Source organism: Choloepus didactylus, chromosome 3 (genome assembly GCF_015220235.1).
Source record: "Choloepus didactylus isolate mChoDid1 chromosome 3, mChoDid1.pri, whole genome shotgun sequence".
Lineage (NCBI taxonomy): Eukaryota > Metazoa > Chordata > Mammalia > Pilosa > Megalonychidae > Choloepus > Choloepus didactylus.
In genome coordinates, this window is record NC_051309.1 from 75,519,539 (window position 1) to 75,537,319 (window position 17,781).

The 17,781-nt window shown below is 38.0% G+C and overlaps 2 protein-coding genes across 2 annotated transcripts in view; both read left to right on the forward strand.

The window, feature by feature from the left end:
* Window positions 1–16,287, forward strand: part of MOB1B (MOB kinase activator 1B) — a 144,014-nt gene extending 127,727 nt beyond the window's left edge. Inside the window, exon 7 of the mRNA XM_037829939.1 lies at window positions 16,189–16,287. The gene's annotated coding sequence lies outside the window, so the exon portion shown is untranslated. The remainder of the gene's footprint in view (window positions 1–16,188) is intronic.
* The window catches only part of DCK (deoxycytidine kinase), a 60,096-nt gene continuing 45,053 nt past the window's right edge, over window positions 2,739–17,781 (forward strand). The window contains exons 1-2 of the mRNA XM_037829936.1: window positions 2,739–3,062; window positions 16,189–16,304. Coding sequence (XP_037685864.1) covers window positions 2,972–3,062; window positions 16,189–16,304 — 207 coding nt within the window. The 5' untranslated portion in view covers window positions 2,739–2,971. The remainder of the gene's footprint in view (window positions 3,063–16,188; window positions 16,305–17,781) is intronic.

A 17,781-nucleotide genomic window follows, 5' to 3' on the forward strand; every position in this document is an offset into this window, starting at 1 on the left:
TTTTCGTGATTCAGTGCTTGCTCTGTTATTGCAATCCTTTGTTTTCTGTAGCTTTGAGAAAGCTGTTTCTGCCAGTTCTTACTGGTTGTTCAAAGCTTCTGTGGGGGGACAGAGCCCTGATTCTTCTCACTCCGCCTTCTTAATCTTATGCTGTGTTTTCATTTGGGGCTCACCTTGTTACTACATCCCTCTGTTTTCTGAAGCTCTGAGGAGGATGGCTCTGCCAGTTTTTGCTAGTTCTTTCAGGGCATGGAAACTTGCAGCATCTTATGCCAGTATCTTGTTCATCTGGCAGTCTGCAATACACTCTTGTGCTTAGAGGAACTCAAGGTATCACTGTCAGAAATTGACAGAGCTGGGATGTGAACCCAGTCTTTCATTTTCCAGTGTTTAAAGTTAACTACTGCACTACATAGCTTCTTTTGGGTGTTTTGGTTTGGTTTGTTTTGTTCTGGTGGAAACCATACTTGGGAATTTCTAGTCCTTAACCCCAAGGCTGTTGTCAGATCCATATGGTATTTCCTGAGTTCCCCTTTCCTCTTGTTTTAAGGTCTCAGAAGTTCACCTGGCCTTACTCCTCTCTCAGTAGCTTGAGTACGGAATGTGATACCTTGTAGGCTCGCTGGCACTGTTTCCCTACTTCCTTGGCATCTGTGATGACAAGCATTAAGGCCTTTTCCATTTCAAGGATCTTACTGCTAATTACTATGGGGATATACAAAAGTAATATACATAAAATAATAGCATAATAACAAAATAATATGGGCAAGTTACAAAGAATCATTCTAGTTGTCTTCCCTATATTTAGAGTTCCCCATTGAATCACCTTTTGGTTTTGTCTTTTATTTCTGCAAATGGATTCACCATTTCTTCCCTTTCTTCTGACTCCACCTTTAGATGCATTTCAGGTGTGATTACAGTAGTAAGGTTAAACAAACAAACAAAAAAAGCAGGGCCTTTGGTTTTCGTAGACAATTTGAACCAGAGAACTTCCAAACTTGGTTATATCAGGCTTATTATGTCTTTACCATGACAAGGAATGAACTCTGGGCATTTCTAAACTGCATTTCTTCCTGTTAGATGAGTCTTCTAGCATAATACATGGCATATACTATGTATTCAAAAATTCAATATACATTTGTTGTCTATGTGCCAGGTTTTGGGCACATAAAGCTAATTAAGCCATAGTTATTGCCCCACATAAATGGCAGTGAAGAGGGAAGACATGCCAAGTCATGATAAACAGAAACTTATAGTATCATAACTTATACACAGCATAGATGGGCATCCAAATCAAATGGGTAGGGTGATGAGGAAAGCATTCCTGATGCAACCAAGAAGTTAAGATTTAACAAATGATTATAATACTGAATAATCATAAAGATATTTCTTTTTACTTTCTAATATATTAGAATAGCCGGAGGGAAATACCTGAAATTTCTGAACTGTAATCCAGCTGCCCTGGTCTCTGATAATGATTGTATAACCATATAGCTTTATCTTGTGATTGTAAAAACCTTGTGACTGTTCCTCACTTGAGCCCCCTTATCCTGTTTTTCAACTTTGGAGTCTTAAAAGACAGCTCCTAATGTTTATTAATGCAGGGGCTTGAGTCAGCCCAGAAATAACCCACCCCAATTCCAAAACTATCTTGACAGATGGATCTAGAGCTAACCAAAGTGGGCCTGCCTGACATGTGCAGTCATTTAAACCTTAACCTCTAAGTGACCCATACCTTATCATAATACTAAAAATCATGCCCATCATATTAAAGTCGCCATTTTCTTACACACCTTCTGTGACTGAACACATAATCAATTTGTGCATGCTCAATAATTAAATCATTTCTAACCTCATCACCTTGAGCCATTGTGCTTATTATCCTAAAACCTGCCCATCTTTTGATACTGTAATACTATCAGAGTTACTGCAGTTTGCCAAGACAGATTTTAAGGCTGATAGACTGTCTGATCTCCTGCTCAGAGCTTAGCAATCAACTTTCTTTTTGAAACCCCAGTGTCTCAGGAATTGGTCATTTGAGCACATGGGGCAGGGAACTCCCTGCTTTTGATCCATATCACTCTGATGGGGTGTCTGACCACAGAAATTCCCATACCAATTTCACTTACTGACTTTGATACTCTAAACAAGTATCCTCTTAATGCCTGATATCTCACTGGTAAAATAGGGCTAATTATGGTATCTCCGTCACTGGCTTGCTACTTAATTCATGAGAAGCACTTAGAACCATACTTTCCATGCAATAAGAGCACAATACATTTCTTGAAGGCTGGGTTGCCCGAACACACTTTGCCTGATGGTCTTTCTGCAGGCAGAGAACATAGGATATATGATTTTTTTTTTCATCACACGATGCCTCTCCACTGACAAGTTAAAAGTTTCAAGTCCAATCAATTCTGTCCAGACCATTTTTTTAATCTCCACAAGCCACATTGCAGAGGCGGTTCTCCAAAGCCCAGCTGGAACACTCCAGATGACGACAGCATTACCTGCCCTCTGCCCGTTGGCGCCCTCTAGCCACCAGCTCCCTCCATGGGCCGGGACACTGCTGGGAAAACCTCCCTCCCTTCCGGCGTGCTGCCGGGAAGCGCACCACCACGCTCGCACAGCCACGCCCTCCGCTGCTGCGATCCACAACGTGCCAGCGCGCGCACGCCAGAGGCCTTCGCTGGAGGTGGGCAAGTGCAGAGAAGCCTGAGGAAGGATCCCAGGCGGGGGGAGAGGCGTGGTCTCCCCGCTGGGCTGGCTTCGTCACACACAGGCCCCGCCCCATCGGCAGCTGCCTGCGCGCGCCAAAATCAAACTCCGAAGCCTTCCGACCGCTTAACTAAAGATCCGTCGGAGTGCATTCCGCAGGACAGCTCAGGTCCAGCGGGCGCGGACCGTAGCGCGCGCGCACCCGTGGCCACCTGCCTGCCCAACGCGCTCGAGGACGCTACGAAAAGACGGAATGGCCACCCCGCCCAAGAGAAGTTGTCCGTCTTCTGCGACCATCTCCGAAGAGACCCGCATTAAGAAAATCTCCATCGAAGGGAACATAGGTAAGAAGCCGCCGGAAGTGTTGAGTCCTAAGCAGTGATGGAATCGCGGTCGGGGCCGTGGCCGCTTCTGACCCGCCGGTTTCCCTACGTCTGTCTCTGGTGCTCCTCAATGAGGCTTTCTTCCCAGCCTGACTGTGTGGACGCGGCCTCGACTTCCCTTCGCGTCGAAAATAAGACTCCCGCATCCGCCCCAGCGGCTGCCCCTCCCACCCCCCACCCAGCGCCAGGTAGAGAGCCGAAGCGGGCGCGCTTTGTGAAGCGTGGTTTGGGCCCTTTTCAGCGTCTTGGTTGGGAATGCGCAATGAGAATTATTTTTTGTCTTTGTTTTTGTTTTGGTCAGATTTCTTGAGGTGTGATTTACATACGTTAAATCCACTCCTTTTTCCGTGTAACTTTGCTATGAGGTTTGGGAAACATAAGGTCTTGTTACCGTCACCACAATCAAGATAGAAAACATTGCCATCACCTCAAAAAGTTCCTTCGTGCTTTGTAGTCGGCCTCCTCCCCATTCCTACCCCCTGGTAACCGCTGAGCTGATTTCTGTCCCTGTAGTTTTGCCATTTCCAGAATGTCATGTAAATGGGGACGTGGAGTACGTAGTCTTTTGCATCTGGCTTCTTTGATTTATCATAGTGCTTTTGAGATTCATTCATGCTGTTACTTGTATCGGTAGTTTGTTCCTTTTTATTGCTGAGTACTGTTTCATTGTATGAATATACCACAGGTTGTTTATTCACCAGGTGTGGACGTTAGGGTTGTTCCTAGTTTTTAGCGATTATGAATAAAGCTGCTATAAACGTTTGTGTATAAGGGAAGGGTTTTTTCATGATCTTAATAGCAGATCACACCCTACCTTGCATCCAAATAAACATTGGGTTAGGAGTCAAAGACCACTAATGTTTCTATTTCTAACTTAGATGGGGCAGACTACACCATGCATGTCATTTTGCAAGATACAGATGTATTTCCGATTCATTCACTATATTGTCCTACTACAGGAAACCTTTGGCCTGGTACATCCTGCTTTGATGAACAATTTTTTTGTTTTTGTCCCAGACTGGGTTCTGGCTGTTCATGCGTTTAAAAAAAAGTAAATTCTTCCCACATTCAAAGCACTAATACTTTCTTGGAAAAGGTAAGGCAATATTCTAGTTTGCTAATGCTGCCAGAATGCAAAACACCAGAAATGGACTGGCTTTTATAAAGGGGGTTTATTTGGTTACACAGTTACAATCTTAAGGCCATGAAATGTCCATCAACAATTGGGTACCTTCACTGGAGGATGGCCAATGGTGTCCAGAAAACCTCTATTAGCTGGGAAGGCACATGGCTGGCATCTGCTCCAAAGTTCTGGTTTCAAAATGGCTTTTTCCCAGGACGTTCCTCTCTTGGCTGCAGTTCCTCAAAAATGTCACTCTTAGTTGCACTCAGAATATTTTTCCTCTCTCAGCTCCCCCAGAGCAAGAGTCTGCTTTCAGTGGCTGTCTTCAAACTGTCTCTCATCTGCAGCTCCTGTGCTTTCTTCAAAGTGTCCCTCTTGGCTGTAACTCCTCTTCAAAATGTCACTCACGGCTGCACTGAGTTCCCTCTGCCCGTCAGCTCATTTATATAGCTCCACTGATCAAGTCCCACCCTAAATGGGTGGGGCCACACCTCCATGGAAGTATCTCATCAGAGTTATCACTTACAGTTGGGTGGGGTGCATTTCCATCCAAACAACCTAATCCAAACGTTCCAACTTAATTCCCACTTATATGTCTGCCCCACAAGATTGCATCAAAGAATATGGCTTTTTCTGGGGGACATAATACATTCAAACCAGCACAGGCAAGTAGATGCTTTTGCAGCATTCAAAGGACTGGAAAAAACTCAACACACCCTCAAGGAAGCCTTCTTGTTTCATTCCTCCAACATTAAGACACCATGGGAAAAGACACAGAAAAGATCCTTACTTTTCTCTTAGCAGTAAATTCTTTGAGAGTGATCTTCATAGCTACTTATGGGATGAAGACGACCATAAAAAGTCAGGGGACAATAGTTGAAGGCAGCCATTTCAAAAGTAAATTTGAATGAACAATCTCTCAGATCAGTACCCCCAATGAATTAATCCCTTTTCCTCTCTGAAATCCAGTTACACAGTATATCATATATAGAAATCTACTTTCCCCCAAGCATCTTTAATCTTCCCAGCACCTGAAATAATTTCCTAGTAAGTCACACTGTCTCTATTTTCTCTTGATTACTTTCAGAGCAGTATTTCTACATACAGATATAATTCTGTCACTTCCCTCCTTAAAATTCTTCACTGTCTTCCCCATTACCTACATTGAAGGGAGTTGCAAACTAATGGCCCACTTTGAAAAAGTTTTTGAATTGGATGTCCCCATTAAAAAAATTGTGAGATTTCCCATATACATCTAGATTCTTGGCTTCTCTTGAAAAATCTGGTATCCTGGGCCTGCATTTCTGTGTGACAACAGTTAGTATTTAGGTGGGGCATGCTCTACACCACTTAATACCTTTCTGATACTGAGGCTTTGTCAGCTGCTATTTATTATTGCTCTTAAACTATTGTTTTGCTTATAATAAAACTAATACTAGCTGTTTTAATAATTTAGTTTACCTTCTGGCCCACGCTGACATTTGAGTTTGAAACCCTTGCTTATGGCTGGGTCTTTAATTAGCATTTAATTAGCAGAACTCTTCATGATTTGATCCTTGCTTCCCTCCACTATGCAGACTAAACATTTTTGCCTAGGTTATGCCGTGCTCCTTCATGTAACTTCTTCCATTTAGACTTATGTGCTTGACAAAACTCATCTTTTAAACCTTACTTTCCTCATTTGTGCTCTCATCACATGGGATTACAGCACTTGTTTTGCATGATCTTCTGTCTGCTGGATGCATCATCTTATGGGCTGAAACCTAGCATTTCATCTTCATGTCCCTTCCACCTTATTTGCCAGACTCAAATAGGCTATAGATGAATGAATTGTGAATCAGCGTGTAGAAGACTATTTTTCAATTTCTCTGTTTTTCCTAGAATTTGAACTTTGTTTTAGTTTTATACTTTATGTAACCCACCTGATATTCTCTGTTACTGAAATACTCCCTTATGTTAGATTTATGGAGGCCTTACCTACTTATTTTGATCTTTAGAGTCTATACAGAATGAATTTTGGCATCACAATGCCTGCTTGGCATTAGGAATTCTATTAGTTCTCATGACTTTTGTTCAAGTTTATCATTCACTGAGTTTTTTTTTCTTTAAAGCAGTTTTACTGAGATATATTCAAATACCATACAGTCCATCCAAAGTGTACCATCATTGGCTTTTAGTATGATCACAAGAGTTGTGCATTCATCAACACAATCAATTTTAGAACATTTTCATTACTCCAAAAAGAAAACCCCATACCCTTTAGCAGTCACCTCTAAATTCCTCTATCCTTTCCCAGCCCTACATAACCACTAATCTAATTCTGTATCAATAAATTTATTTATATTTACATTTATATAAATTGAATCATACAATACATAGTACTTTGTGTCTGGTTTCTTTCATTTAGGATAATATTTTTTTAAAAAAAATATTGTTTTTTTAATTAGAGAAGTTGTAGGTTTATATTAAAATCATGTAAAAAATACAACATTCCTGTGTACCCCCCCATTGTTGGCACTTTGCATTGGTGTGGTACCTTTGTTACAATTGATGAAAGAATATTAAAATATTACTGTTAACTATACACCATAGTTTACATTAGGTATATTTTTTCCCATGTTCCATCCTATTATTAACAACTTGTAATAGTGATGTACATTTGCTATAATTCATGAAAGAACATTCTTATATTTGTACTATTTACTGTAGTCATTGTCCACAACAGGGTTCACTGTGTTATACGGTCATGTTTTTCTTCAGACTTTCTTTCTAGTAACATGCGACCCTAAACTTCCCCTTTCAGCCACATTCACAGGTATCACAATAATGTGCTACCATCACCACTAACCCTTTCCAAACATTTACAGTCAACCTAAATAAAAATTCTGTACAAATTAAGCAACAGCTCCCTATTCTCTGCCTCCATTTGGTCCCCTGGTAACCTATTTCTAGATTCTAACTCTGTGAGTTTGCTTATTCTAATTATTTCTTATCAGTGAGATCATACATTATTTGTCCTTTTGTGTCTGGCTTGTTTCAATCAACATAATGTCCTCAAGGTTCATCCATATTGTTGCATGCATCAGGGTTTCATTCCTTCTTACAGTTTAATAATATTCCATTGAACATGTGTACTGTATTTTTTTTATTCATTCATCGGTTCATGGGCACTTGGGTTGTTTCCATCTTTTGGTAATTGTTAATAACACTATTATGAACATCGGGGTGCAAATGTCTGTTGCATCCCTGCTTTCAGATCTTCTGAGTATATACCTAGTAGTAAGATTGCCAGATCACCTGGCAGTTCTTTACTTAGCTTCCTGAGGAATTTCCAAACTGTCTTCCATAACAGCTGCAGCAATATACATTCCCACCAGCAGTGAATGAGTGTTCCTATTTCTCCACATCTTCTCTAACACTTGTAGTTTTCTTTTTTTTAATAGCAGTCTTTTAAGTAGGTGTGAAATGATATCTTATTGTGGTTTTGATTTGCATTTCCCTAATAGCAACTGAGGTTGCGCATCTTTTCATGTGCTTTTTAGCCATTTTTTATTTCCTCTTTGTGAAATATGTATTCATGTCTTTTGCCCATTTTTTAAATTGTATTGTTTGTCTTTTATTGTTGAGTTGTAGGATTTCTTTATATATTCTGAATATAAACCCCTATTTGGAAATGTGGTTTCCAAATATTTTCTCCTATTGAGTAGGTTGCCTTGTCACTTTCTTGACAAAGTCCTTTGAAGCTCAAAGTTTGTAATTTTGAGGAGGTCCCATTTTTTTGTTGGTTGCTTGTGCTTTGGATGTAAAGTCTAAGTAACCATTGCCTACCAAAAGATCTTGAGGATGCTTCCTTACATTTTATTCTAGGAGTTTTATGGTCCTGGGTCTTTGATCCATTTTGAGTTAATTTTTGTATGAAGTATGAGATAGGGATCCTCTTTGATTCTTTTGGATAAGGATATCCTGTTCTCCCAGCAGCATTTGTTGACGAGATTATTGTTTCCCAATTGAGTGGTCTTGGCAGGCTTGTGAAATAGCAGTTGGCCGTGGATGGTCTGTTCAGGTCTTCTATTTCTTCTCAAGTCAGTGTGAGTTGTGTGTTTCTAGAAAATTGTCCATTTCATCTAGGTTGTCTGATTGGTTGACATACAGTTGTTCATAGTATCCTCTTATGATCCTTTCTATTTCTGTGGGGTCAATAGTAATGTCCTCCCTTTCATTTCTGATTTTATTTATTTGCATCTTCCCTCTCTTTTCTTTGTCAGTGTAGCTAAGCGTTTGTCAGTTTTATTGATCTCAGGGAATCAACTTTTGGTTTTGTTAATTGTCTCTATTTTTTAATTCTCAATTTCATTAATTCCTGCTCTAATTTTTGTTCTTTGTTTCCTTCTGCTTGCTTTTTGATTAGTTTGCTGTTCTTAGTTCCTCCAGATGTGCAGTTAGGTCTTTGATTTTAGCTCTTTCTTCTTTTTTTAATGTAAGTGTTAGTGCTATATATTTCCCTCTCAGCCCTGCCTTTGCTGCATCCCATGCATTTTGATATGTTGTATTCTTCTTGTTCTTCATCTCAAGATATTTACTGATTTATCTTGCAGTTTCCTCTTTGACCTACTGATTGTTTGAGTATGTTGTTTAACTTTAATGTATTTGTGAATTTTCCAGTTCTCCACCTGTTGCTGATTTCCGGCCTCATTCCATTAGGGTCAGAGGAAGTACTTTGTATAATTTCATTCTTTTTAAATTTATTGAGACTTGTTTTATGGCCCAACATGTGGTCTGTCTTCGAGAAGGATCCATGACTACTTGAGAAGAATGTATATCCTGCTGTGTTGGGATGCTGTGTTCTGTATATGTCTGTTAGGTCTGGTTCATTTACCATATTATTCAAGTTTTCTGTATCCTTACTGATCCTCTTTCTGGATGTTTGTCGATTAATGAAAGTGGTATATTGAAGTCTCTAACTATTGTTGTAGAGCTATTTCTCCCTTCATTGTTGCCAGTGTTTGCCTCATGTGTTTTGGGGCACCATGGTTAGGTGCATAAATATTTATGATTGTTATTTCTTCTTGGTGGATTGCCCCTTTTGTATATAGTGTACTTCTTTGTCTCATAGAACAGGTTTTCATTTGAGGTCTATTTTGTCTGAAATTAGTATAGCTACTTCAGCTCTTTTTTGGTTACTTTTGCCTGGAATATCGTTTTCCAACCTTTCACTTTCAGCCTCTTTGTGTCTTTGGGTCTAAGGTGTGTCTCTTGTAGACAGCATACAGTTGGGTCATACTTTTTTTATCCGTTCTGCCAATTTGTGTCTTGTGATCAGGGAGTTTAATCTGTTAACATTCAATATTATTGCTATAAAGCCAGTACTTACTCTAACTATTTTGTCGTTTGGCTTTTATATATCATATCTGGTTTTTGTCTCTCTTTTTACCCTTACTGATAATTTTCTTTTCCACACTTTCCTCCAAGCCTCTCTCCCCTGTCTTTTCCTTTCAGCCTGCAAAATTCCCTTTAATATTTCTTGTAGGGCAGGTCTCTTGTTGACAGACTCTCCTAGCTTCTGTTTTTCTGTGAGTATTTTAAACTCTTCCCAATTTTTGAGGGACATTTTTGCTGGATAAAGAATTCTTGGCTGGCAGTTTTTCTCTTTCAGTACCTTGAGTGTATCATACCACTGCTTTCTCATCTACATGGTTTCTGATGGGAAATCAGCACTTAATCTTATCATATAGTTCCCTTGTATGTGACAAATTGATTTTCTCTTGCTGCTTTCAGAATTATATCTTTATCTTTGACATTTGACATTCTGATAAGAATGTGCCTCGGAATAGATCTTACCAAGTTGTTTCTGTATTCATTTGTGTGTGTGTGTGTGTGTGTGTGTGTGTGTGTGTATGCATATGTTATGTTGACCAGAGATATCTGATATAACCACATTTGGTAACTTAAGATATAAAGGGTGTGGTGGTTATTAGGAGTATTACTACACCCTGTTGGATTTTAGGTCTAGAATGCCCCTACTGTTAAGTGTAATATATTCCTGGGTAATTTAAAAATAGTGAACGTAGTATGTCCTGATTACATGTTAGCTATTTTCTTTTTTTCCCCTAGATATCTCAGAAACTATTGAATGATCAGAAAGATGTGAAGTACTATATACATTTTTTATTTTTAGGGTTGGGATAGAGTCCACAGAACTAAGAAAGTGAAGTGGAGACATGTCCATTGCTTATAGAAAGTGTTTTGCAAAAATGTTTTTATGATTTCTGTTGGCCGCAGTGCCTATTAGTGTCATACAATAATAAGAAATAATACTATTTCCCGTTCTAAAACTCTGGGCATTGGATGCATCTTTTTGCTGATTTTATAGTTTGATTGTTTGTTAACTGGTTTTTGATAGGAGAGACCTGAGCTTGTTTGTAGACTAAGAATATGTGCAGTAGAGAGGAAAATTTTGAAAATACAAGAGACTGGAATGACCTATCACTGTAGTGATAGTTTACTTGTTTACCACATTTAACCTCAGAACAGTTTCCTTGAAGAGGGTTATATTATGAAAGACAGGATCACACTCCTAATAAAGTAAGTAGTAGAATTGCCTTACATACTTCCCACAAATTTATGTCTAATTTTGATTGGCTAAGGAAAAATGAGTCTAGGACTAAGATTTTTTTGTCATAACATTTTGCCTAAAATTTCACCAGGTTTTTAATCCTCTGTTCCATGGCTTTGCTAAACTAAAACAACAAGCAAACATGCTTAACACAGTTAGGTAGGGACCTTTTTAAAGTTTTCATTAAAAAAAAATAATAATAAAAACTACAGATTCATGCAAGCTACAGCCAAAAGAAAGCAGGTGTAGCAATATTAATCTCAGATAAAATAGACTTCAAATGCAGGGATGTTTTGAGAGACAAAGAAGGCCACTACATACTAATAAAAGGGGCAATTCAGCAAGAAGAAATAACAATCGTAAATGTCTATGCACCCAATCAAGGTGCCACAAAATACATGAGAGAAACATTGGCAAAACTAAAGGAAGCAATTGATGTTTCCACAATAATTGTGGGAGACTTCAACACATCACTCTCTCCTATAGATAGATCAACCAGACAGAAGACCAATAAGGAAATTGAAAACCTAAACAATCTGATAAATGAATTAGATTTAACAGACATCTACAGGACATTACATCCCAAATCAACAGGATACACATACTTTTCTAGTGCTCACGGAACTTTCTCCAGAATAGATCATATGCTGGTACATAAAACAAGCCTCAATAAATTTAAAAAGATTGAAATTATTCAAAGCACATTCTCTGACCACAATGGAATACAATTAGAAGTCAATAACCATCAGAGACTTAGAAAATTCACAAATACCTGGAGGTTAAACAACACACTCCTAAACAATCAGTGGGTTAAAGAAGAAATAGCAAGAGAAATTGCTAAATATATAGAGACGAATGAAAATGAGAACACAACATACCAAAACCTATGGGATGCAGCAAAAGCAGTGCTAAGGGGGAAATTTATAGCACTAAAACGCATATATTAAAAAGGAAGAAAGAGCCAAAATCAAAGAACTAATGGATCAACTGAAGAAGCTAGAAAATGAACAGCAAACCAATCCTAAACCAAGTACAAGAAAGAAATAACAAGGATTAAAGCAGAAATAAATGACATAGAGAACAAAAAAACAATAGAAAGGATAAATATCACCAAAAGTTGGTTCTTTGAGAAGATCAACAAGATTGACAAGCCCCTAGCTAGACTGACAAAATCAAAAAGAGAGAAGACCCATATAAACAAAATAATGAATGAAAAAGGTGACATAACTGCAGATCCTGAAGAAATTAAAAAAATTATAAGAGGATATTATGAACAACTGTATGGCAACAAACTGGATAATGTAGAAGAAATGGACAATTTCCTGGAAACATATGAACAACCTAGACTGACCAGAGAAGAAATAGAAGACCTCAACCAACCCATCACAAGCAAAGAGATCCAATCAGTCATCAAAAATCTTCCCACAAATAAATGCCCAGGGCCAGATGGCTTCACAGGGGAATTCTACCAAACTTTCCAGAAAGAACTGACACCAATCTTACTCAAACTCTTTCAAAACATTGAAAAAAATGGAACACTACCTAATTCATTTTATGAAGCTAACATCAATCTAATACCAAAACCAGGCAAAGATGCTACAAAAAAGGAAAACTACCGGCCAATCTCCCTAATGAATATAGATGCAAAAATCCTCAACAAAATACTTGCAAATCGAATCCAAAGACACATTAAAAAAATCATACACCATGACCAAGTGGGGTTCATTCCAGGCATGCAAGGATGGTTCAACATAAGAAAAACAATCAATGTATTACAACACATTAAAAACTCGAAAGGGAAAAATCAATTGATCATCTCAATAGATGCTGAAAAAGCATTTGACAAAATCCAACATCCGTTTTTGATAAAACACTTCAAAAGGTAGGAATTGAAGGAAACTTCCTCAACATGATAAAGAGCATATATGAAAAACCCACAGCCAGCATAGTACTCAATGGTGAGAGACTGAAAGCCTTCCCTCTAAGATCAGGAACAAGACAAGGATGCCCGCTGTCACCACTGTTATTCAACATTGTGCTGGAAGTGCTAGCCAGGGCAATCCGGCAAGACAAAGAAATAAAAGGCATCCAAATTGGAAAAGAAGAAGTAAAACTGTCATTGTTTGCAGATGATATGATCTTATATCTAGAAAACCCTGAGAAATCAACGATACACCTACTAGAGCTAATAAACAAATTTAGCAAAGTAGCGGGATACAAGATTAATGCACATAAGTCAGTAATGTTTCTATATGCTAGAAATGAACAAACTGAAGAGACACTCAAGAAAAAGATACCATTTTCAATAGCAACTAAAAAAATCAAGTACCTAGGAATAAACTTAACCAAAGATGTAAAAGACCTATACAAAGAAAACTACATAACTCTACTAAAAGAAATAGAAGGGGACCTTAAAAGATGGAAAAATATTCCATGTTCATGGATAGGAAGGCTAAATGTCATTAAGATGTCAATTCTACCCAAACTCATCTACAGATTCAATGCAATCCCAATCAAAATTCCAACAACCTACTTTGCAGACTTGGAAAAGCTAGTTATCAAATTTATTTGGAAAGGGAAGATGCCTCGAATTGCTAAAGACACTCTAAAAAAGAAAAACGAAGTGGGAGGACTTACACTCCCTGACTTTGAAGCTTATTATAAAGCCACAGTTGCCAAAACAGCATGGTACTGGCACAAAGATAGACATATAGATCAATGGAATCGAATTGAGAATTCAGAGATAGACCCTCAGATCTATGGCCGACTGATCTTTGATAAGGCCCCCAAAGTCACCGAACTGAGCCATAATGGTCTTTTCAACAAATGGGGCTGGGAGAGTTGGATATCCATATCCAAAAGAATGAAAGAGGACCCCTACCTCACCCCCTACACAAAAATTAACTCAAAATGGACCAAAGATCTCAATATAAAAGAAAGTACCATAAAACTCCTAGAAGATAATGTAGGAAAACATCTTCAAGACCTTGTATTAGGAGGCCACTTCCTAGACTTTACACCCAAAGCACAAGCAACAAAAGAGAAAATAGATAAATGGGAACTCCTCAAGCTTAGAAGTTTCTGCACCTCAAAGGAATTTCTCAAAAAGGTAAAGAGGCAGCCAACTCAATGGGAAAAAATTTTTGGAAACCATGTATCTGACAAAAGACTGATATCTTGCATATACAAAGAAATCCTACAACTCAATGACAATAGTACAGACAGCCCAATTATAAAATGGGCAAAAGATATGAAAAGACAGTTCTCTGAAGAGGAAATACAAATGGCCAAGAAACACATGAAAAAATGTTCAGCTTCACTAGCTATTAGAGAGATGCAAATTAAGACCACAATGAGATACCATCTAACACCGGTTAGAATGGCTGCCATTAAACAAACAGGAAACTACAAATGCTGGAGGGGATGTGGAGAAATTGGAACTCTTATTCATTGTTGGTGGGACTGTATAATGGTTCAGCCACTCTGGAGTCAGTCTGGCAGTTCCTTAGAAAACTAGAGATAGAGCTACCATTCGATCCAGCGATTGCACTTCTCGGGATATACCCGGAAGATCGGAAAGCAGTGACACGAACAGATATCTGCACGCCAATGTTCATAGCAGCATTATTCACAATTGCCAAGAGATGGAAACAACCCAAATGTCCATCAACAGATGAGTGGACAAATAAAATGTGGTATATACACACGATGGAATACTACGCGGCAGTAAGAAGGAACGATCTGGTGAAACATATGACAACATGGATGAACCTTGAAGACATAATGCTGAGCGAAATAAGCCAGGCACAAAAAGAGAAATATTATATGCTACCACTAATGTGAACTTTGAAAAATGTAAAACAAATGGTTTATAATGTAGAATGTAGGGGAACTAGCAGTAGAGAGCAATTAAGGAAGGGGGAACAATAATCCAAGAAGAACAGATAAGCTATTTAACGTTCTGGGGATGCCCAGAAATGACTATGGTCTGTTAATTTCTGATGGATGTAGTAGGAACAAGTTCACTGAAATGTTGCTATAGTATGTAACTTTCTTGGGGTAAAGTAGGAACATGTTGGAAGTTAAGCAGTTATCTTAGGTTAGTTGTCTTTTTCTTACTCCCTTGCTATGGTCTCTTTGAAATGTTCTTTTATTGTATGTTTGTTTTCTTTTTAACTTTTTTTTTTCATACAGTTGATTGAAAAAGAAGGGAAAGTTAAAAAAAAAAAAAAAGAAAAAAGACAAACAAGGAAAAAAAAACAAAAAAAAAAACGATGTAGTGCCCCCTTGAGGAGCCTGTGGAGAATGCAGGGGTATTCGCCTACCCCACCTCCATGGTTGCTAACATGACCTCAGACATGGGGGACTGGTGGTTTGATGGGTTGAGCCCTCTACCATAAGTTTTACCCTTGGGAAGACGGTTGCTGCAAAGGAGAGGCTAGGCCTCCCTGTATTTGTGCCTAAGAGTCTCCTCCTGAATGCCTCTTTGTTGCTCAGATGTGGCCCTCTCTCTCTGACTAAGCCAACTTGAAAGGTGAAATCGCTGCCCTCCCCCCTACGTGGGATCAGACACCCAGGGGAGTGAATCTCCCTGGCAGCGTGGAATATGACTCCCGGGGAGGAATGTAGACCCGGCATCGTGGGATGGAGAACATCTTCTTGACCAGGGGGGGGATGTGAGAGGAAATGAGGTAGGCTTCAGTGGCAGAGAGATTCCAGGATGAGCCGAGAGATCACTCTGGTGGGCACTCTTACGCACACTTTAGACAACCTTTTTTAGGTTCTAAAGAATTGGGGTAGCTGGTGGTGGATACCTGAAACTATTAAATTACAACCCAGAACCCATGAATCTCGAAGACAGTTGTATAAAAATGTAGCTTATGAGGGGTGACAGTGGGATTGGGAATGCCATAAGGACCAAACTCCACTTTGTCTAGTTTATGGATCGATGTGTAGAAAAGTAGGGGAAGCAAACAAACAGACAAAGGTACCTAGTGTTCTTTTTTACTTCAATTGCTCTTTTTCACTCTAATTATTATTCTTGTTATTTTTGTGTGTGTGCTAATGAAGGTGTCAGGGATTGATTTAGGTGATGAATGTACAACTATGTAATGGTACTGTAAACAATCGAAAGTACAATTTGTTTTGTATGACTGCGTGGTATGTGAATGTATCTCAATAAAATGATGATTAAAAAAAAAAAAAACTACAGAAAATATTCAGGAAATTGAATGTTTTGCTTTTTTAATATTAACTTTGTATAAATCTTAACAAAAGCTGATCGCTATTTTGGGATTTTTTTCTGTTGAGTTTCCTTCCTCAATTTTACCTTTCCTTTCCTCTCAAAACAGCTGCAGGGAAGTCAACGTTTGTGAATATCCTCAAACAAGTCTGTGAGGATTGGGAAGTGGTTCCTGAACCTGTTGCCAGATGGTGCAATGTTCATAGTACTCAAGATGAATTTGAGGTATGAAAATAAAATTTAACTAAATCAAATAAAAATAGTTTAGAGAAGTAATAATATTTAATCTCTTGGCTTTTTAAAAATCTTTTCCAGTAAAACTTTCAAATGGAGCTTTAAACCTATATTTTCATCTGGGCAGTACTTGCATGGATGTGTATACACACACATAAATATATTCATATATATGTATACATTCATTGAGCTATATTTACACTTAGATTAGTGTGCTTTGTTGTGTTGTATTTTTAAAAAGTTTTAAAAATGTTTAAATCAATTAAAAAGTTTTTTAAAAATCTAATTTTAAGTAAAATTCCTTGAGTTGGCTTTTTACATTTAGTTTAAAAACAAACAAACAAGAAAATAAAACGAACTACTCAATAACTGAATTTTATTAGTTTACCTTTCAAAAAGCCTTTTGGCTTTGAGAGAACCATTTCTCTCTCATTTCTTTGTACTTTCATCCTTACAGGACTTTCACCTTGGACACAAGTTTAATTTCCCTGTACTTTTCCAGTCTACATTGCAAATGTGAAAGAAAGGAGATAACAGTTAAATTTCATTTTTTATAGCAAAATCTTTGATTTGCTCTGCGTTGTTTGTACGTCTGTGAAGGAAAGTGAATTTGGGTTCATCGATTTATATTTCACCTAAAATTTTCATTTCTGGAGAAATAAGATTTAAAATTAAAAGCAGCAAATCACAAACAAGAGTTAAAAATGTGTGCTGGACACTTGTATTGTTAGATCTGAGGAGGATAGAGGATTGATAAAAATGTCTATTTTTTGAAACTTAGTTATTGGTATAATGAAAAACTGGGTATAACAATGAGTATTTAAATATAAATCACGTATACAAGAAGGAATCACTAACAAGATCCTGTGTAGACTTTGAGTATATATGAGTTTAAATAACCAAAAATACTTTCACACATGCCAGACAGGCTAACTTTGGGCCTGGGGCCTAGTTCAGTACCACCAAGCCCTTAGAATAGTCACAATTAAATCTTTAAGGGTCTTCCTTCCCATTTGAACCCCATTTAAAAAACATTGCTCTTTCACATCTGATCTTTGGGAGAAGGTAGGGTTAGCCTTAAGTAAAATTTTCAAGTGGGTAAACTTATTTACATGCTTGTTTCGTTCAACATTTTTTATTTGATACATCTGCAGAAACCTATGTAGAGTTTGAGGTACGGTTTTAAAGCTAACACCTTTGTAACTATCATCCAGGTCAAGAAATAGAACATTACTGGTACTCCAGAGTCATTTGTTTGCCCTTCCCTCATCACAGTTTCTCCTTCTGTAGGGTAATGATTCCTCTAAGAGTAATCACTCATATAATTCTTATGCTAATAATTTTTCTGCTTTTTAAAATGAATTTTCCACACATGACATATCCCTAAGCAGTATAATTTTAGTTTTATTTGTTTTATTAATGCGATTTTATTGAGATATATTCACACACTATACAGTCCATCCAAACT